The sequence below is a fragment of the Astatotilapia calliptera genome, chromosome 18 (genome assembly GCF_964374335.1).
Source record: "Astatotilapia calliptera chromosome 18, fAstCal68.1, whole genome shotgun sequence".
NCBI classification, from domain to species: domain Eukaryota; kingdom Metazoa; phylum Chordata; class Actinopteri; order Cichliformes; family Cichlidae; genus Astatotilapia; species Astatotilapia calliptera.
This window is the reverse complement of record NC_137439.1, coordinates 10,193,219-10,215,348: the sequence shown is the minus strand read 5'-3', so window position 1 is coordinate 10,215,348 and position 22,130 is coordinate 10,193,219. Positions and strand designations below refer to the sequence as shown.

Below are 22,130 nucleotides of genomic sequence, written 5' to 3'. Positions count from 1 at the left end.
AACGCTCTATTTCCGCTGCAGCAGCCAGAACGGGTACATCAAAAAAGAAAGGAAAATGTGGATAGTGAGGACGAACTGAGGCCGGAGGAGACACGTCGAACTTCAACTACTCCTTTCACAAGGCCACGTTACTGGGCAGTTGGGATTATTTAAACTGTCCATCCGAGTATTTTACCATATTACGGGTCGTTTCGAAGTTAATCCGTGCACCTCGTTCTGTGGTAGTTTGTTTTGAGGAAGCAGCGCGGCTAGCCAGCTCAATTAGCCTACCAGAGATGGGGACGAGAACGAGTCGCCTACACGAAGACACGGTTTCCTCAGCTTTCGGGAAAGATGGGACAAAGCGGGATTCCTGTCGGCGACCTCGCTGCACGAGGCCCACCAGCCTCGTTGTCGACTTTTCGGTGAGCTTCGATGACACTGAGGCTAACCGAAGCCGATCGGAGGAGGGTAGTGACTCGGACCCGGGGCAGCTCGGAGCGAGCGCGGACGGCAGCCCTGCTGACCACCACAGCATCCCCTCTAGCATTGGCCAGGCGTCACCCGGGGACGACGACAGCAGCGAGGGGAAACCCGAGGAAGACGGCAATGTTAGCCCAGAGGCTCCCGTCGACGCAGAACACCAGCAGGTTGAGGAGACAGGCCGCACACCACACCGCACCTTTTCCGAGCGGCTGCCCGGGAATCGGCACTCTGCCACCCGTGTTGGCGCAAGGTCCGCCCGTGTTCGAAGCACACACCAGCGGCCGGTGTCAGAGGCTTGGATCGGCCTTTACCGTTTGAACAATCGCCACGGCAGTAAGTTAACATCTAAACAGCACCAGATAGATATGTATATATATTTTTAAAAATACAATCTTTAGCATTTGCGCCACATAAATGACATTTCCTTAGTAACGGGGCTGGTCTGCACCAGTAATTGTGGTTTGGCTTGCATACAGCTAGGCGTTTTTCCACAGAAGCTACATAAAATCCATGGATGTGTTGGAGCTTGAAGATGACGGGAAAAGATTGCGCAATACCTGAGGAGAAGGGGGGGAAATGTGGGGGTTGACTGTGCTTTCATTAGACAGCTGATGTTAATCTGAAGTCAGACAAAATAATAACACAGGGCTATTAAAACCTTGACTAAGAGAAAAATGCAACTGTTGCATCCTTAAGTAAAAGACATGTTTTTTGGATATAACGACATCATAAATGCCACAGTGCAACCCTCAATCAAGCCAGTCTGGAATTAAATGGATTTGCTGAGGAATTTACATTCTTGGACAGATAATCTTTTTTTTCCCCTGCTCGCATGCTGACTAAAATAATCAGAGGACCTATTGTATGAAGCAGACCTGTGGCATAAAACTGGAAGTGATGATATACAAGTCCATTCAGTTCACAAGGCCTGCTGACAGTGGCTGTCCGTGGTAAATCCTGCAGCATGAAAGTCTTAAGCAACAAACTGCCTTTTTTTTTTTTTTTTTAAAGAACTTGCATTAAAATTGGAACATTAGTGTGCAGAGGAAGCCAAAAAAAATTTTGCACTTGTCTCGGCCTGCATTAGATAATCAGATGAATAGAGATGGTGGAGATGTGACGGCAAGCGTGACATTTTGAGCCAACACAGAGCAGTGTGGTGGATTTCCCAGGCCAGCCCTCTAGCAAGTGTAGGGAAATGGGTCACAACTGCACATGCCTGCTCACTGCTGGCAGCGAATCATAGATGGAGGAGGCAAATGTAGGGCAGCGAGGCACTGTTTCTGCCTGGCTCTCCTATCTACGAATGGCTCGAGCAGTGGCCATCCCTCAAGACTGAGTCAGTGTTTTGAGCAGTGAGTACAGTCAAATAACGCTATTTCAGGTCAGTTACACTCAGGGCAACGTCTTTCTCACCATCTCAGGCATGGGAACGCCTCATTTAGCATGTGTGTTTCAGGCTGCTCTTTGGTTTGCGGTTTCAGCTTGTGCAACCTAGATGTCCAAACACAGCACTTGTGCTCAGCGCGCATCATCTATCATTTATATCGTGCTGTGACACACAGTGTTAATCTTGGGTCTGTTGTGTCTGTGCCCTCTACAGATATCCGCTGTCCTTTCTGCTCAAAGCCTTTCCCGGGGGGTCGGATTGAGGATCACCTGTTGAGTTGCCTCACATCTCCTCCTCTACCTTACAACAGTAAGTATTGTGCCACTAAAATACTCCTACAGCTGTGTTTATTAAAAGGCTGGTGACTTAATGTCAGGGTTTTTCCCTATGCATAAAAAAAACACATTCTGGCACTCATCAAAGTGCCCTTTGAACTTTCCAGAAGAGAAGATCACAAAGTCTCTGACAAAAATATGAGCAACACTTTATTTTTAAGTAGGCTTTAATATAATCAAGTCAAAAAACTTTTTTTCATCAAACTTAACATAATAAGAGGAACATTCAGACTTCTGTAGACTCATTGCCTTTGCTATATATGGACTGGTTACATGCATTGCCATTCCCCAGAGGGCCATTTTTAGCCTGGAAAAACCCTGATTGTTGATTTGTGTGTTTGTGCATTTACAGCGGATGTGCTCAGTAAAGACAGTGGAGAGTGTTCCATCTGTTTGGAGGATTTGGTACAGGGAGAGACCATCGCCAGACTGGCCTGCCTCTGCGTCTACCACAAGAGGTATGAATGAAATTAAAATAAAATGTAGGGCAGATAAGCTTGTTTCTTCGCTTGGGACAAAACGTGACATTAAAAGTAAACTCACTGGGCAAATGTGGTGGTTTCCAGAGCTGACATCTATCTGAAACAAGGATGCAAAAGTTGTTCTGTACTAGTGTGTATCGTATGTAGAGCTACACTTTTCTGAGAATTACAGATCGGTTGCTCATGTCCCAGATAGGATGTGCCAGACTCAACTCTGTAATCTTTGCTAAAGTGATGGAATTGGGAAGCCTTGTTTTGAAATTTGAGATAAAATGGATTAAAGCCAAACATGTGTTCACATTATTTTGACTTATTATTATGCTCATTTCCTGCTGTATGTATTTAATTCATTTAAACTTTGGCCACGTTTAATAAGAGCATCCTCCATTATAAATATGTGACAGAAAAAAAGGGAAGACTTTAAATATTTTTTCAGTAAGAGCTTTAACAACTGTGAAAACACATGCAGGATTATTGCATTTTAATTTGACAGATGTGAGCACAGTGTTTTCTAAGTGGCAATGACATTTCTAGGAAAAAACTAAATGACTATCAACTTTCATAATGTGTTTCAGCCCATTTGACATTTTTAAAACGTGCTGTAATGTTCAACGCTTTATTTTTTTGTAACTTCCAAGGAATTAATGACATTTCTAGGAGATTTTTTTTTTTTTTTTTTTTTACTGTGATCCTGTATTTTGTATGTTTCAGCCAATTTATTTAAAAAAAAAAAAAAAAAACCCACATTGACAGTTTAAAACAAACTGTAATGTTCATCACTTGATTTTTGCCCAGCTTCCAAGAAGCCACTGATTTCCCCTTAATCTCAGTACAGCCGATTTACCAAGATTAGGTAATCGATCACTCAAGATCCAGCCTGCTGTATTTTTTATAACTTTTAAAAAAATTACAGATAACATAATTAGTTCTCCAAAAGTTGATTCTGTTCATCTGGACGTAGCGTTTTGAGTGGGATTTGTTTTGCTCCTTAGTAAGGCAGGCCTTTATGCATCACTAAAAGTAGAGTGCAGGACTAAAAACACTGTAAGCACAGTCATGGATGGAGTCTGGTCAGTGCTTTGCGTGTGGCTCATTTGGTGAATAACAAATGTACATTAGTTGTACAGATTGCAAGTTTTGCAGTTTTATGAATGTTTACATGCACTGCTGCTGCCATCTCGGATTGTTAAGTCTGGGTCGGTGAGGCTGCTCCGGCTTTCTACGTTTGAAAATTTCTAACTTCAAACGGAACGCGCTGCTAGAGCCGGTCACAAGCCGGGAGACGAATAGGATCACTAATCGGGTCTGAGGTATATGAGGACAATCTGCCATAATGTTGTTTTGTGCTTTACTAGCTACACTGCTAACAGACCCAAAATCATTGACTATTTCTACTGAATAAAGAAAGTCAGTCGGTTACTTATGTGAATACATTGTGTGTGTCTTATATAAAACTACTTGTATTGATTGAGTTTCTTATCAATCATTTTAAACAGTTTATACAAGACTATACAAGTATTTTATTTTTTACTGTTGATTAATCTTACACCGGTTTTCATTATTCAATGTGTTTACCCAACGCTCAATGCAATTACTTAATTTTGTTTTAGTAGTAGCATCACCCAAAACATTCAGTTTAATTATCCAAAAAAAGGAGAGAGAAAGGAGCACAACCTAAAATCTCCTGCTGGTAAATGCTTTCCCCCCCCCACACCATTTTTTTTCTTTTTTTTTTTTCTCCCATCCAGGCTCATTAAGTATCGACTGCTTGTCTCAGCTCCAGATTAGTGACTTAAAGCCAATAAAAATAAAAGTCATTACCATCTGAAAAACATGAGGTGAGGGCACGAGTTAAAAGTAAAGAGGCCATTAACTTAAGGGGGGAAAAAACTCCTAACAGACTTTTGCAACTCAAAACAAAAAGACAAAGGCAAACAGCCAAAAGAGGCCCCGAGGTCTTCAGGCGTCTTATCTCTGCTCCATTTGTATTCAGGGAGTCAACGAGGCCTTAAAGGATTAACTGCTGAATGTTTACCCTTTTATTTTGGTTTCACACCTCCTGTGAGTGGATTAGGCCTTGTGGGAGACGCTACAACCACAGGCAGACCTTCGAGCTTCTCCCACATTCACATGAGTTGATTCAAGTATATCGTCTTGGTGTCTCCACATTCTCAGTGTGCTCTGTCTCCCTGCAGCTGCATTGATTCCTGGTCAAAGGTGAAGCCTTGCTGCCCTGAACATCCCTTTGATTGACTCATGGGGTCACATGTATCCCACGCCGTGACCAACCTGACTCAGGTACGTGCACTGATGACCTGATAAATGACCAAAACGTGTAGCTAGTACTGCCTGCAGTGAAGAGTAATGGTGACATTATGGTTCAGCAGTGGTAGCGTGTGTGCAATCCGGAGTGCCTACTTGCACAGAGCGCCTGGTTTCAATAGGGGCAGCATGTGATGTATGTGGCACAACCAGTCTGTGGATTTCCCCTGTTTGTGCTACCGTTGGTCCATCAGCGAGCTGTGGAGAAAAGCAAATTTATAACAGACTGTTTCACTTCAGCTCTTTGAATTTGAAGACAATGCCTCTCACTTTCGTGGTTAACTCTGCTGTTGCTCCCTTCCCTGTTCTGGCCCTCTTACCAACCACTCAGCTTTCTACCGATGCACGGCGTCATCCGTGTCCAGCAGCATGCATTTGGGATTTTGGAGGACTGCAGTGGAGAATGTTTGCACCCCCCTAGGGGATGCATACGCAAATTGACACAATTGTGGTACACTAAATTACGCATAACTACAATTATTAAGTGTAATGTATTTAGGTCACACAGTCATTTAAAATGTTGCCAGTACTACAGCCGAGCTGGTGGATTTTTTTGCATCAGCAATTGTGTTTTTGAAGAACCAGACCTTCAAAGCTATGAAAGAACGACATTTATTATGAGTCCTATTAGCACTAAAGGAGGCTTAGGTGTAACTAAACATTGGCTACACTGAGCAGGAAAGTGCTGGTGAGACGGAGAACTACAAGCCCTTCAAACCCCTGACGACACATTAAGCTGTAAATTTAATTTGCAGAAAGTGTGCTCCGATAACCCACGTGTAGGTTACACAATGAAATAAGTCGCTTTGTGCATGCTTGTAATTAACCAAGCTACAGATTAAACTACAGATAAGCACCGCGGTGCGTTGCAACGGGAACAGGAAGTGAGACATTGCCACAACAAAGCCAGCACCAAATAAGAGTGCCAGTATCCACGAGTTGTTGGCAAGTTGTTTTAAAAAATAAAATGTGTGGTTAGATTTGTTTTCTGGAGGGAAACAGGCCCCCACCTTGAGTGTGAAATTGATGCAAGACAAAGAGCTGCGACTGTTAATTATGCCATTATTGACGGATCCAGTGATTGCTTTCTTGATTAGCTATTGTGTGTGATAAATGCCAACAATGTCTGTAAAATGCTAGTCTGGTATGCACATTAATTTCCCAGTGGATGTGTTATAGATTTATTTACTGTTCATCAAAATGTGTTTTTCAAGATGGATTTATTAGTTGTACTTTTCAGAAAAGTAAAGAAATGCAATGTGAATCTTTTAGTTTAGCGTTAGCGTCTGAGCCATAGAGAATATAAAAGATGAAAGGAACAATTTTATTTTTTAAAACATTTTTTTTATGGGTTCTATTTTGAGACCTCAAGATGAGCTCAATAAGTCATCAGACAATGCCCAGCATACCCTGGTTAATCCTGCTTTCTAAAACAGAATAATCAGATTGAAAGAAACAGTTTGTTTTATTCAATTCAATTTTATTTATATAGCGCCAAATCACAACAGCAGTCTCCTCAAGCCGCTTTATATTGTACAGTAGATACAGAGGAAAAACCCAACAATCATATGACCCCCTATGAGCAAGCACTTTGGGAAGGAAAAACTCCCTTTTAACAGGAAGAAACCTCCGGCAGAACCAGGCTCAGGGAGGGGCGGGGCCATCTGCTGTGACCAGTTGGGGTGATGATGAAACGCATGCTGCTTAGATACCATATTTCTAAGAGACAGAGATTAATAACAGATATGATTCAATGCAGAGAGGTCTATTAACACATAGTGAGTGAGAAAGGTGACTGGAAAGGAAAAACTCAATGCATCATGGGAATCCCCCAGCAGCCTACATCTATTGCAGCATAACTAAGGGAGGATTCAGGATCACCTGGTCCAGCCCTAACTATATGCTTTAGCAAAAAGGAAAGTTTTAAGCCTAATCTTGAAAGTAGAGATAGTGTCTGTCTCCCAAATCCAAGCTGGAAGCTGGTTCCACAGAAGAGGAGCCTGAAAACTGAAGGCTCTCCCTCCCATTCAACATTTAAATACTCTAGGAACAACAATAGGCCTGCAGTGCGAGAGCGAAGTGCTCTAATGGGGTGATATGGTACTACAAGGTCATTAAGCTAAGATGGGGCCTGATTATTTAAGACCTTGTATGTGAGGAGCAGGATTTTGAATTCAATTCTGGATTTAACAGGAAGCCAATGAAGGGAAGCCAAAACAGGAGAAATATGCTCTCTCTTTCTAGTCCTTGTCAGTACTCTTGCTGCAGCATTTTGGATTAGCTGAAGGCTTTTCAGTGAGTTTTTAGGACATCCTGATAATAATGAATTACAGTAGTCCAGCCTGGAAGTAATAAATGCATGAACTAGCTTTTCAGCGTCACTCTGAGACAGGATATTTCAAATTTTGGAGATGTTGCGCAAATGGAAGAAAGCAGTCTTACATATTTGTTAAATATGCGCATTGAAGGACATGTCTTGGTCAAAAATAACTCCAAGGTTCCTCACAGCGTTACTGGAGGCCAAGGTAATGCCATCCAGAGTAAGAATCTGGTTAGATACCATATTTCTAGGCTTTTCAGGGCCGAGTACAATAACCTCAGTTTTATCTGAATTAAGAAGCAGAAAGTTAGCGGCCATCCAGGTCTTTATGTCTTTAAGACATTCCTGCAGTTTAACTAATTGGTGTGTGTTATCTGGCTTCATAGATAGATAGAGCTGGGTGTCATCGGCATAGCAGTGAAAATGTATGCTATGTCTTCTAATGATGCTGCCTAGGGGAAGCATGTATAATGTAAACAGAATTGGTCCTAGCACTGAACCCTGTGGAACTCCATAATTAACCTCAGTGTGTGAAGAGGACTCTCCATTTACATGAACAAATTGGAGTCTATTAGATAGATATGATACAAACCACTGCAGCGCAGTACCTGTAATACCTAAAGCGTGCTCTAATCGTGCTAAAAGAATATTATGGTCAACGGTATCGAACGCTGCACTAAGGTCTAGCAGGACAAGCACAGAGATGAGTCCACTGTTAGAGGCCATAAGAAGATCATTTGTAACCTTCACTAAAGCTGTTTCTGTGCTGTGATGATCTCTGAAACCTGACTGAAACTCTTCAAATAAGCCATTCCTCTGCAGATGATCTGTTAGCTGTTTGACAACTACTCTTTCAAGGATTTTTGATATGAAAGGAAGGTTGGAGATTGGCCTATAATTAGGTAAGACTACCTGGGTCTAGAGATGGCTTTTTGAGTAAAGGTTTAACTACAGCCACCTTGAAGGCCTGTGGTACATAGCTGATCATTAGAGATAGGTTGATCATATTTAAGATCAAAGAATTAATTAATGGCAGGACTTCTTTGAGCAGTTTTGTAGGAATGGGGTCTAAAAGACACGTTGATGGTTTGGAGGAAGTAATTATATAAGTTAACTCAGAAAGATCAATTGGAGAAAAAGAGACTAACTTAACATCAATGGTACTAAGAGTAGCTGTAGATAATATTACATCTGTGGGATGGTTATTGGTAATTTTTTCTCTAATGATTAAAATTTTATTTGTGAAGAAGTTCATGAAGTCATTACTAGTTAACGTTAAAGGGATTGTTGGCTCAACAGAGCTCTGACTGTTTGTCAGCCTGGCTACAGTGCTGAAGAGAAACCTGGGGTTGTTCTTATTTTCTTCAATCAGTGATGAATAGTAAGATGTTCTGGCTTTGCGGAGGGCTTTCTTATAAAGCAGCAAACTATTTCTCCAGGCTAAATGATGATCCTCTAAATTTGTGACACGCCATTTCCTCTCCAGCTTACGAGTCATCTGCTTTAGGCTACGTGTTTGAGAATTATACCACGGAGTCAGGTACTTCTGATTAGAGACCTTAGTTTTCACAGGAGCTACAGTATCCAGAGTCGTACGTAGTGAGGAGGTAAAATTATTAACAAGATAATCGACCTCTGTTGGAGCAGCGTTCAGATAGCTGCTCTGCTCTATGTTGGTACAGGGCATTGAAGATGATAGCAGTGGGTGGATTATATTCTTAAACTTAGTTACAGCACTTTTTGAAAGACATCTACTGTGATAAAGTCTACTCTCCACTGCTGTGTAATTAATTATTGTAAATTTAAATGTTATCAGGAAATGATCAGACAGGAGAGGGTTTTCAGGAAACATTGTTAAATGTTCAGTTTCTATACCACATGTTAACACAAGATCTAGAGTGTGATTAAAGTGGTGGGTGGGTTCTTTTACAGTTTGAGAGAAGCCAATTGAGTCTAACAGATTAAATGCCATGTTGAGGCTGTCATTTTTAGCATCTACATGGATGTTTCTGGATTTCTCAGTGTTCACAAAACACTGTGTGTGTGAGTGGGTGCGTGGGGTTGGGAGAAACTGCACCCTCAAAGTTTTTTGCGTCAGTGCTGAACTTAATAGTGTTTGAATAGAAAATAAATGCTGGCAGCACAAAGAACTTCTGCCTGTGGCCACATCGTTTCTGTAAAACACCAAAAACAACAACAAAAAAGATATAGAATTGATATAAATTTTCACATTTTTTCTGTCTTTGCTGCAGTCTGTTTTTCAGCACAGTCCCCACAGCCTGTATTAATGAATCTTTTTTTTTTTTTTTTCTTCTTCTTCTTCTTCTTTCGTGTCTTTTTCTGCCCTCACAGGAGACTACACTGAATCCGAAAAATCCCCAATAAAAAATGTGTAATTGAACAAACGAAAGCCCACTGTCACTCTTGGACACAGACTACAAATACATGAGCGGAGAACAGACGATCCTAAGAGGAAGCTGCACGTGAAGACACCTGATGCTCTCTGCTGGGATCGCTCCCTTTTGAGCTTGACCATTTCAAGCCAAACTCCTCCCGACAGTTCAAAAATCCGTGGTCGAGACATCCCCTCCCGGTTGGAACAGAAACGACAGCGTTTATCCGTCTATCCTGCGCACTTGGCTTTAAACTGCAGAACGTATAAATATTATCATCCTAGAACGAACTTAAACCTGGCTGCGGGGGAAGGGGGGGGGGGGCTAAAAAAGAAAAGAAAAAATGGTCTTAACTGTGACTCTGGATCCTCTCCTGTGTATTTTCTCTCCCTCCCAACAGGATTGTTTATTTTATCAAGTGTTTTTGCAAAAAAAAGACAAAATCCAAAACAGAACGATTATCGTTCCATGTCATACATCGGATGAATGTTTTCTTTTCTCGGCTCACCCCATAAATGAACCAACCTCACACTGAAAGCGCAAACTGTTACTATGTAAACATTGCTTTATTTTGATTGAGCTGGAGGTTGAGGACTTGTATTTGGTGAGTGGGGGCTGCCGTCATTAGGTGTTGGGTTTTTTTGTTTTTTGTTTTTCCTCTCCTGTTACATGTAAACATTTCAGGGGATGTTTGGGGGCCTAACTGTTTGGGGAGTGGAAAAATAAGTCTTTTTTTTTTTTTTGGTAGGTCAGACTTGTAGGTGGTTGAATAGCGGTGGGTTTAATGTGCTGCTACTTGGTGAGCGTTGAGGAGGGTTTGTAGGTATTTTATAGGGCCATAGTAGCGCTGGTGTTTGCACCAACTTGTGCACTTTTGTCCCTCAGGCTTGTTTTAGTTTAAACCATAAGATCCAGGATAAGATTGTTTGTGTGTTTGTATGCGTGTGCACGTTTAGATAACAACCAGGGACAGACTATGTCCTGAGCACGACTGTAAGTGTGTGTGTGTGTGTGTGTGTGTACTGTAAATTGCCCAGAAGTCTGCTTGGTGAACCGGCTTAACTGCATTCAACATCCTTCCTGTTTAATGTTGTATTTGGTACGCAACATGGCGGCTCACATGGTCGAAACTTCTACTTTGAAAGCTGTTTTGAGTTTTTGTCCCCTGCCTCCTCTGTCCTCTGGGGTGTAATTTGGATTCTTTCTCTCTGCTTTTGGACCACGCAACAGTTTCGCCATCTGGTTACACAAATGCCAGATCGAGGGGAGATAAAGGGACAGATGTATTTTTGGAGCAAGTGTACACCATGTGGTATCTGCCTCGATCCATAACACTGGAGGCTACGGACAGCTGATGGTTAATTATTACATAAGCAGCCCCCCCCCCCCCCCCCCCCCCCCAATTCCCCTTGTTTTTTTTGTTTTTTTTTTTTTATTTAGGCTATTTTATTATCACAATGCTCATGTTTGTTGCTAAATGTGTTAAATGGCTATCCTTGGCCTTTCTTTTTGTGTGTGTGTGTTGATTGCCTTTTGCCTGGTGAAGGGGTTCTTGTGCAAAGAGGTATTTGTGGTGTCGTTTTTGGGGGCTGAGCTGAAGTGGAAGCCGAAACAGTAAGGCTGCTCAACAGATGCTGCCTGATACAGGTCGTACGTAGGCCAGTGGAAACTCTAGCAGTAAGAACAAAAAATATATTGTAACTGATTGCTTTTGCTGCCTGCTCTAAAGGTGTTTACCTTTCAGCGCTGCAGTGGTGTGGGGCGGTTTAGAGGTTGGCCAAGAGGTGAGCCATGCTCACAGGTTTGTTCACCCCAGCCTCTGTTGGTCTTTTCTGTCTCCCCCCCACCCCAATGTTCTGCAGTCTGCGGTGCTATAACCTGTCCCGTCATTAGAGGGCAGCCTTGTGCATGTTTCTCTTATTTTGTATTGGAGAAAAGAAAAATAAAGCCAAAAATAGTTTGTTTGTGCATTTAGGTCTGTGTTGTTGTGGGGGACAGGGCAGAAGAGGAGGCGCATTGATCATTTAGATGTTCAGATTACATTTGTCGTGGTGATAAGTTATGATATTGTATACTTTGGCTGGGAGGGTTTTAAGGGTGTGTGTGTGTGTGTGTGTGTGTGTGTGTGTGTGTGTGTTCAGAGGGGTGTTGGTGGCAGTTGGGTTGTCAATAAAGATTACAGACAATCCAAAACCGCCAAGTTACTCTTGATTTACTTCCTTAACCCCCTCTAAGCTGTGCGGTGCAATACCTCAAATTTTTACCAATGCTAGCTAAATGCTCTGTGTGCAAACTAGCCCCTCTCCAACCAAGGATGTATTTTGTATAAATATTCTCAAGTCTTTGGTTTCGAATCACAGGGCGCCATTTCCCTGCCTGCCCTGTGATTACAGACCGATGTTTAAAATGTCACCACAGCGGTATCTGCATCCCCAAGATATGGACAATCTGCCTTTACTCTGGTATAAAACAAACAAATTGAGTTTTATTTATTAAATTGTAAATATGTAATACAATTCAAGAAAATTGCTTGGTCCTTGTCTGTTCAATATACTGTTTCTAAGCTCCGATCTTTTGTATGTCTCAAATTGTTTTTATATGTATTTTTTACAATAAATATGTGTGACAGATGTTTTGTCCGTGTCTGTTTTGTGTATATATATTTTTGTTTTGGTTAAGTTGTCAAAAATGTCTCCTTGTTTGTGGAGCTTGACTGCGGCGCCTGCTTAAGCATATGTGTAGATTTCAGGAGTTACATTGGACATGTCATCTCCATGTGAACAGAAGGAGAGGAATCTCCAAAAGTTGATACTGTTCATGTGGACGTAGCGTTTTCAGTGGGAGAAACACTTCGTCACTCATCCAAGTGACTTCTTCAGTCTCAGCTGACTGCAGGTTTCCTCAATCTTATAAACAGAAGGAGAGGCATTACTTGTTCTTTAATAATTAATGTAAAGTAAGCAGAGGAAGGTGTTTGGTAACTCTTAAGCCATCGTTGGCTGTTCTTGTTTTTTTTCATCCCCCAATAACAAATAATTCCTAAAAATGATGAAAAACATCCACAATGGTGATGTCCTTAAGGTGCAGAAAAATGCATTTTGACCATTTTGAAAATTGCTGCTAAAATGCATCTGAGCTACTGAAGCAGATTTGTAAACGACATCACATTTCAGCAAACAAAATGCATAAAAGTAGCACGATTTCAGATACGCTTCATGGTCCAACTCTCATGACTGAAACCAGGTGTAAACAGAAGATATTTATGTGATTTGAGCTAGCAGGGAAAATACATAAAGGCAATGTCCCCAAAAAAGTCTGTCATTTTACAGTGAGAGATTATTCACAAGTGGGAATACGGTCAAGACATTTACCAATCTTCCCAGTAGTGAAATGTCCCAACGAGGTCCTGCCCAAGGACTGACTCTGCAATGCTCTGAGAAACTTGAAATCTAAGAGACTAGAGGCCTCAGTTAGCATGTTAAATGTTACAGATCATTATGGTCCGATCAGAAAAAGCTGAACAAGTGTGGTTCTTGTTTGGAAGGGTTCCCCAGAGCAAGGTTAATGTAGTTAACTAAAAATAATTAGATGTGAAAAAACATTTTATAGGACACATCTGTAGTTTTAGGATCTGTTACTTTGGCAAAAACTGTATTACAACAAGCCTGCTGAGGCACGCGTTTATTGAGTTTCTAGATGTCTCCAAGACTGTGAGTCATCAGCTTTCAAAAGGTTCTGTGTTCTTACTTTAATACTTGTACTGATGCTCCGAAATCTTACTTCTGACATTTACCCTCCGTAATATAATTAAAAAGAAAAACTTACACGAATAAAACTAAACATTTTGTGACAATAAAAACTAATTTGAAACAGGAAAACTACGCTGGAACTTAAACTGAATTAAAAACAAAGTGAAAATAAAATTAAAAACCAATTAGAAAATACAAAACTATAATAAGTTAAATGAAATTTAAGGCAATTTAAGGCAACCTATGAACCAGAGTGTCTACTCAGCTGTATGGCTTTATCACATTTATATTTAAAGTCCTAAAAGAAACAATAATTGGATTTGTATTACTGTCGTAGGCTGACTTAAAGACTGCCACTAAGTAATGCACTTATTTTACAAAAATCATCAGTAACAAGCCAGCATATCAGTTATTTCAGGCTTATATGCATATGTGGCAGACAGCAAAGTGCACACTGCTGAGCATAGAAGAGGTTTGTGAGAACCAGACAGCACAATGAGGAGCTTTTATAAAGCACAGTACACTGTGTTCAGGTCAGAGACATTATAAGAGCGAGACGTGGCACTCAAACAATCCTGAATTTAAATGCATGAGTAATTCAGCAGCAGTAATAAAAATCAAATCCTTCCAATCCTTATTTCAGATGAAAGTCACCAAACGTTTTAAGCAGTTTTGATCAGATTTGCCTGGAGATTCCATACATGCAATTTTTGTGTCCTGTGACCACCAACATTACAGTTAATTGAAATAATGCTTTAAAATAAATGTCCAAGTATCTAAACTAGCTCTACTGTAGCTCCTGCAGCTGGTACCTGCAAGTCCCAGCACAGCCCAACCATTATGCAATGGTATGGGTCATTGTGCAATGAAGAAAAACATCACACAGTTCCCATTTATGAAATCTGAGCTTTAAGTTTGTGATGTGGTCATTTCCAAGTTCCGAATTTCTGACTTTATTCTGCATTAAATCTAAAAATCAGGGAGGGCACAACATGTTACTGTTGCATTTAAAAGCATGTTTTGTGCCTTAGTTCTTTTTACAGTTGAAACCACAACATCCCCTCAGTATCTGTGAACTGAAGCTCCCAGCTCTACCACATGATGCCCCTCAGCTATTTCCTCTTCTGCACTCGACGTCACAATTGAACTCTAAGCTTGAACTGCTCCAGAAATTGACCTGAAGAAAGTAAAGTAACTTTAAATTTTTAGGAAGTGTCCGGCAGCCAGTGTTACAAGAATCACAGCATTTGTCGGGGAAAGAATGGATTTTCCTAAATATCAACACACACTATAGTTGTTTTGTATAAACACAATGAAAATGAAACTGAAAAGAGGCAGTGATGTAAACAGACCTGAAAATATACCACAACCGTCTTCAAAACTATAAGCTATGTCATAATTTAAAAATAATAAACCTGTGAAATAAAAGCTATCACTTAAATAACAACTCCTCTTAGTGTCTGTTTGTTCATTATGGTTGTGTGTGTATATATACTGTTTTTAATTAAGGACAGCAGACATTAAAAATAACTGAAGTAAACACAAAATATTTTGTGTTGTCCCAAAAGATGAATATTTATCCTAGTACTTTTATTTTCTTGAGGGAAATGTGAGCACTGAATGAGCTGTCTGGAAATAGGTTGCACACTTATTATTGCAATTACAGTCTATGCCTGACAGCAGCAGACAAACTGAATATGTGAATATTTTCAGGACAGCTTTCCAAAGACAAAATATTACCCCAGATTTCTATGAATATTGTATTTAGTTAGCATTTATAAATACTATTTTAAAAAAGAACTATTTGTGTTATACTTTAAGTACTTCCTCATAATTTGAATAAAACCAGACAATTATGAATGTACTCATGTTCAAGCACCTGTTTCTACATTTGCACACATAAGCAATACTTTGAACCACAGACAGACAGGTAAAAAAAAAAAAATCACGTAATTCTTTGTTTTTACATTCATCAGGTCCCAATTAGCCCAAATAGCAAAGAGAAATTAAAAATGCATGCCATGAAAGAGTTCGGGTCTTAGGAGGTTAAAGTGAATGAAAGTTTAACAGATTCAAAATGAAAGCAGAACAGTCAGTAGCTTCTGATCACATGATTCGAGAGGCTGACTGCTGGAGTAAGGACTCAGCAAATTTGCTGCAGAAGGAGAAGCCTGGCCATATTGTCACAAACTGCAGTTTAGGTAGACTGTGAGAAAAAGGATACGGCAGGATGACGGCAACAAATGGCAAACCTTTATTCAGGTTGCAAGCAGTCCAGGAAACAAGTCCAAAAATAGGGGCAAACAGAAGCCAAATCAATGCAGAGAGAAGGCACACAACTGAGCAACTAATGAATGATGCAGCCACTATGTCAAAATCTAAGGGAAAGGAGAGGACTATTTATACATATAAGGTAATCAGGGAAGCAGGAACAGCTGGAGGAATGATACACAGGTACAGACAATCAGGACAATGACACAGGGGAATATGTAAAAATCAATCATTTTTACATTTTTACAGCACTCAATTCTGGAAGTTCAGACTGAGGAGGACCCTGGGAAGTCCTTGGACACTTTAATGGCCAACGATCTGTTAAGAAACAAAGGAGTTTTTAAACCCTGTCAGTCATCAGAAGGTTTCGCCACTTTAAAGTGGAAGGAAGTGAAACTCAATATCACGTAAGTAAAATATACAGCTGCCATCGTCAGCCTGTCCAGGTTTAACGTGTAGCCTTCATCACATTAAGTACTGTGGGATTATCAAGCAACAGAGGTAGGAAGAACAATAATTTACTCTCTATTATAGACCTATACTACAGTATGTAAAAGGTAACGTCCTGTGTACCTGACACCAGTGCTTCTCCTACTGGTAAAAACAACTGTTTGCAAGTTTTATAGTTTACTTAATTTGCACTGTTCTTGTTTCATTTAATTATCTGGACTGCTTTTTCTAAATAAGGCAGCATTATTTCATTCATGGATCTGATCATGTCTAATTTCAGACTCTTACTTTACTGATGTTGTGATCATTATTTAAGTTTTGCTGTGTTTAGACGTTCAGATTCTTGTGGATGTCTGATATGATTTCCACTTGTAGTGTGGCCAAAAACCTGAAAGGTTTAAAAGGCCACCATGACTCTGGGTCAGTTCCCTTTATAGACTTCTAATTCAAGTGTCCATAAAAACAGATTTCATGTAAGATGCAGCAAAAACTGAGCTCTGTCCATTAAACACTTCATTGTCTACAAGTAGTCTTAACTTAAAAAAGATCAAGGATATTCCCAGCAACAGTTCATTTGTAACAAAATGAGCTAAAATAATATTGTGTAATGTGCATTAAACTTAAATGAAGTAAAGTAAGGTCATTTGTGTTCAAGTGTTTAATTTTTAAGTAAAGACAGCATGTCTAATTTTAGTGTGAAAACTGCAATATAGTTTGCAAAATAAGTTCAGTTTAATTGGGTATCATAAATCTTTTAGCCAACATCAGCTGACACAACACCAACTTTCCCACGGTAAATGCTGAAATCAAACATTTTACTTCTCAGTGCCCACATCATTCTTGTGTAACAAGTCAGCAGCAAGCCTGGATTTTTTTAAAAAACAATCTGCATCTGACTTGCAATGCTGTGCATGACCCTTCTGTCCACATTCAGAATTATTGCAGCTATTTGAAACCAAATATATGAGTAGAAATATTATTTTAGTAGCTCGGTTACTGATTTTAATGACGTCCTCGTGTTTTATTGTATTTTTTTAAACCTTGCACTTTCCACTTGTGCTGATATACATGCCACAGCTGATGTTTACTTGAATTTAACTTTTACATTTGGTTCCTCTTTTGTCACTGACTTTCAGTTTTTACCAGAATGTCAGCAGACTCCATCACTTCCAAGGAGACACAGCACGATCCCGGCTCTGATGTCCCCTCAGCATCGATGCATTCCTACCAAGAAGAGCAGCCTCCAGCCTACTCTGAAGCCCCACCAGTGTACAAACCACCTCAAATCTCTCGTTATGAGTCTTTCCATGACATAAACCCACAGATATCATCAGAAACGACTCCGCTGGTGTCCTCATCTTCCTTTGATGACGAGATAGTGAGGAAAGGGTTTATTAGAAAGGTTTGTACGCTACGTTTTGGACGATAACTCTAAGAATCCACCATAAATATTGAAAATCTTTCTGAGACATGTGCGCCAAGTACTCTTTGTATTTGCTGCAACACAACAACACAAAACTGTTTTCTTTTGTTGTCGTTATGATCAGTAATTTTAACTCCATTTAGCTATAAAATAAGTAATATTATGCACCTTAAAAAAATCAGACTAAATTAAATGAGTAAGTCAACTTTCTTGCCCCTGAAAAATGACATATTATTCTATATTCTGAAACTGAAAATAACACAAAAGCTCATAAAAATAAAGCAATTTTTAAAACTAAAAACTAGACTGAAACAATAAAAGAGGAAAAGAATCAAAAAGGAATTAAAACATACAAAACTTAAGTAACCCTGAATTTCACAGCCAGTTACAGGAAGCCGTAATGGCACGTCAACATAGCAGCCAGATGTTTTGGTCGGGTCTACTTTCACACAACAGCCACTTGGAGTGGGAGAAGTTGGGTGTTTCAAATCCTGTTTACTTTTAGGGAGCTGTTTATTTTATGAACTGGTAATTGCAGCACGTGGTAATCACATGTTACAGTTGGCAAAATCAGGAACTATTTTGTGCCTGTATGCGGAAGATTAAGGAGGCTGTTTCTCTCACTTTCTTCCTGAGCACAAATAAGTAGATTTGAGAAAAGAGAGAAGTCAAACTTATTTTCAAGGACCACACAAGCATCCTTGAATTTCCACGCCCTCCCTGAGCCTGCAAGGGTCCTTAACGGGTACTCCAGCTTTCTCCACAGTCCAGAGACCCACACTTTGGTTAACTGTTGATATTGAACAGGCCAAATGTGATCGGCTGCCACTCTGTTAGGATGGCCACAGATTAACAACCTCTCCAGGTTGTATCCTGCCTCTCACCCTATGACAGCTGGGATAGGCTCCAGCTGCTAAGTGACCCTGAACTGGATAAATTGAGGAAAATGAATAGATGATCTACATACAACCCAATTTGAGTGGGACTAGCCAGTAAAGACATTGTATAACAACCCATCTTTATTTTAATATAGAGAACTAAAAGTATGTTTTAAAAACAATAACACTTAATGAACCCTGCTTCTGCAGATGATACACCTTAAAAAAGTGTATTGCTTAAGTTTATTGCTATTATAATTCACAGCGACTGTTGAAAAGCACAAACTCTTCACATTTACAGGTTTCACGCACTAAACATTGATAGTATTTTACTCTGTGATTGAAATAATGTCTCAAGATCTAAAAAATACTCAACTTTTAATATTCTTTGACTCCAGTGTGATGAAGTTGGTGTTACCTCACCAGGTACTGTATGCATTTTACTGAAAAATCAAAGATTTCTTTGGGCCATCCTGGGGGCTGGTCTGGGGTCTTTGGTGAGCCAACTCTGGCTCCAGAACTGCATGTTTGACACCACGTTTATAATATTTCAAAGCAGCCTCTGACTAAGGAAACAGTTGACATTGTTGGACTAGTTCTTCTTTGTTAATGTGAGTTAAATTTAAGGAAAAACATTTGCAGTTTTCTTTTACAGTGTAGTTACTTAGTAATAAAGTTGTACCGGTAATTTAAAAAACAAAACTCAGCCTTTTCTCTTTTCCGGGACAGGTTTTTAGCATCGTGACGCTCCAGCTGCTGTTCACCTTCACTGTAGTGTGCGTGTTCACCTTCTCCAGCGTGGTCAAAGAGGCAGTGCAATCAAACATTTGGGTATATCTCAGTTCCTTCATCGTCTTCGTTGTGGTCGCCATCGCCCTCAGTTGCTGCAAGTCCTTCAGCCAGCATCACCCGTGGAACATTGTGGCACTGGTGGGTCACAAATAACAAAACCATGTATCAAATGGATATGAAACACGGCACAGTCACATTTTTGGAAAGAGAAGTGAAATACTTTGGACATGCAGTCAGGATGGCACCTCAGCTTGTGAACCACTTAACTAAAAACTAGAAGTTAAAGTATAAGTGCTAAGTGCTCAGCAATAACTTTGTTAAAAAAAAGGAAATAAAGGTCAGAATAAGAACAACAGCAACAAAAAAAACCACTGATGACTTTTGTCAAAGATTTAGACTTCCACAAACAGATAGTAAATGTTCTGGCACTTATGTAGCACTTTTCTATTCTAACTGAGAACTCAAAGCTCTAAATGACTTGTGAAAAGTTTGCTTTTTACATTTTCCAAAACAAAACCTCTAAAGTTTTCTCTAAAGGGCAGCAGATTCACTGAGTGATTTCAGGTTTGGTTGGCATGTTAATTTAGGACAGGCTCTTCCTGTTCCTGTTGTTGTTAAATACTGCATGTACAGCAGAGCAAAACGCAAGCAGAAGCTCACTGCTGCACCTTTTCTTTTAAAAGCACTCATTAAGTGCATTCATGTCTGAATGCATGGCAAGTGTATGAATGAGTGTGTGTATAAGAGAAAAAGAAAAAGCCTTAAACCAAACCTGCTCATGTGTTCTGCTTTCTTATCTAGGTCACCTCAACCCGGCAATTCCTGGAAGAGACTGGCAAACACAACAAACTAGAAAAGCAGAGGCCAAAAGGCCACATTGCCCGAATATAAAAGTTTGTTTTTTCAGTGTCGGAAACAAGCATCCATACCTGAAGACCACATTCACACAATTTCTTTCTGGCCTTGCTTCTTGTACATGTTCTGTTCTGTTTTCATTATTTGATATGTTCTTATTTTTTGTTTTGAGTGAAAATAAGTGGAAAATGTGTTTCACGTGTTCTGGAGATGTTTAATGCACTTAATTTTCTACCTCCAGTTTGTTGTCACTGTGAGCATGTCATACATGACGGGGACCATCGCCTCCTTTCACAACACCACTGCTGTGATCCTGGCTATGGGAGTAACGCTGGCCATTTCTATCTCAATCATCGCTTTTTCAGCGCAGGTGAGACCGTCAGGCTGTGCAGAAGCGCTACATTTGAAAAGCTTTCTTCTTCTTCTTCACCAAAGCAGAGTGCAGATTTCTCAGCTGACTTTGAAGTCAAAACTCTGAAAGGTTTCTATAAAGAAAATCCACAGCACATCAGAATAACACAAAATGCATGCAGTGAAAAATGTAACGTGAAAGGGAAGCTGATTAACTATTTGGTCATAGATGATTTTAATTGACTGATATTTGTAAGACTGATATCGAATATTCTGATATTTGATTTTTTTTTCTTTCAGACACATGAAACATAAATAGATTCCCCTAACATTCATTATCTGTATTTATTTATTCACTGCTTTACGTTCTGCCCGACTCTGCTTGGATTAGAGGGTTGTTTTGTTTGTGGCGTTTCCAACATGTGTTGCCAGCAGGGAAGTTGCAGGTTGCCCTCTGGTGGACAAACTATGCAACTTCACCACTCATACCATGGTTGAAGGATTCCATTATTATATTTTTTTTTTAATATTCATTTATAAATACCGATACTGATCAGCCCAACCAATAGTTTTTTTAATCTCCCCTCTATTTTTTAATGATTAAGCAATCTTTCATTTTAAAGAAAATTATAAATCACTGGTCCCGGCTCCTTCAGTGCAAACATTTGCTAATTTTGCAGGGTTTTTTTTATATCACAGTAAATTTAATATTGCTCATATTGTAGATTATTTCTCATTCAAGACATTTAAATACATCAACATAGTCCCTTGGAGAGTATGCAAACACTTTTTCCTTGCATTTGAAAGATCTGAAATGCCTTATTTTATGAGACTCATATGCTTCAAGTTTCAAAAGATTAATATTTCACATGTTCATTTCATATGTCACATGGTTACTGTGCACTACAGAAAAAAAATCTAAATAAGATTAGACACTGATAGATTATTTAATAATGACATTCATGTCTTTATGTCTTTCTGTTATTTGCAGACTCGCTATGATTTTACTTATTGCAACAGTGCTTTGTTGATTCTGGTCGTGGACGTCGCCATGTTTGGGATATTTTGCACATTCTACTACAGCTACATTGCTGAAGTTATCTATGGATGTCTGGGAGCTCTGTTGTTTTCATTGGTAAGAGAAGGAACAAGATCCAGTAAGGTCCACAGGTTTTCGAACGAGGACACTTTTAAAATACAACAACAAAGAGTTTCAGCTTTAATTCAAGGAGTTTAAATAAATCTGCATTAGCTGTATTTTGTTTAATTTAAAATACAGTGTATTTTAATATAATTTGATCGCATTTTTCTCACACTGGTCTAAATCTCCTCCTCCTCTGCCTCTCTTAGTACCTGGTGATCGACTGTCAGCTGGTGATGGGGAGGATGGCCTACAGTGCAGATCCAGAAGATTACATCAACGCTGCTCTCAGAATCTACCTAGATGTAGTCCTAATTTTCCTCTACATCCTGGGGAGGAGGTGAAACTGCATATACAAAACAAACGGACACTTCAGACTGTGGATTAAAATGTCCTCTATCATTATGTGCTGTATATAATCTCCTCGCATCATGTCACACACAAAAAAAAAAAAATCTGTTTGCATAGAATCTTGTCTTTGTCTCAGATTTAAATCCATTAAAAATCAAACAA

The 22,130-nt window shown here is 39.7% G+C and overlaps 2 protein-coding genes and 1 long non-coding RNA gene across 5 annotated transcripts; 2 read left to right on the top strand and 1 right to left on the bottom strand.

The window, feature by feature from the left end:
- The first annotated feature begins 20 nt into the window (after positions 1–20).
- Positions 21–9,888, top strand: LOC113010819 (uncharacterized). The gene is made up of 5 exons (XM_026150042.2): positions 21–798; positions 2,069–2,164; positions 2,543–2,648; positions 4,868–4,970; positions 9,667–9,888. Exons 1-4 carry the CDS (start codon positions 276–278, stop codon positions 4,923–4,925), a joined length of 783 nt encoding a protein of 260 aa, XP_026005827.1. The 5' UTR covers positions 21–275; the 3' UTR covers positions 4,926–4,970; positions 9,667–9,888.
- Positions 9,889–15,633: 5,745 nt separating this feature from the next.
- Positions 15,634–22,049, top strand: LOC113010817 (protein lifeguard 1). Of its 3 annotated transcripts, XM_026150039.2 has the most exons (7): positions 15,634–15,869; positions 15,977–16,134; positions 17,314–17,579; positions 19,208–19,408; positions 20,367–20,495; positions 21,468–21,633; positions 21,827–22,049. In XM_026150039.2, the coding sequence occupies exons 3-7, from the start codon at positions 17,325–17,327 to the stop codon at positions 22,003–22,005; spliced, it is 930 nt and encodes a 309-aa protein (XP_026005824.1). In that variant the 5' UTR covers positions 15,634–15,869; positions 15,977–16,134; positions 17,314–17,324; the 3' UTR covers positions 22,006–22,049. The 3 variants fall into 3 exon arrangements, with proteins under 3 accessions (XP_026005824.1, XP_080149298.1, XP_026005825.1); XM_080293172.1 differs by lacking the exon at positions 15,634–15,869 and having other exon boundaries at positions 16,112–16,228; positions 21,468–21,611; XM_026150040.2 differs by lacking the exon at positions 15,634–15,869 and having other exon boundaries at positions 16,112–16,228.
- LOC113010820 (uncharacterized) lies at positions 18,681–20,180 on the bottom strand. Its single transcript, XR_003270389.2, has 2 exons — positions 20,043–20,180; positions 18,681–19,405 (listed from the first exon to the last, which is right to left on the bottom strand). It is a non-coding gene; the product is annotated as an uncharacterized LOC113010820 (long non-coding RNA).
- Positions 22,050–22,130: the final 81 nt, after the last annotated feature.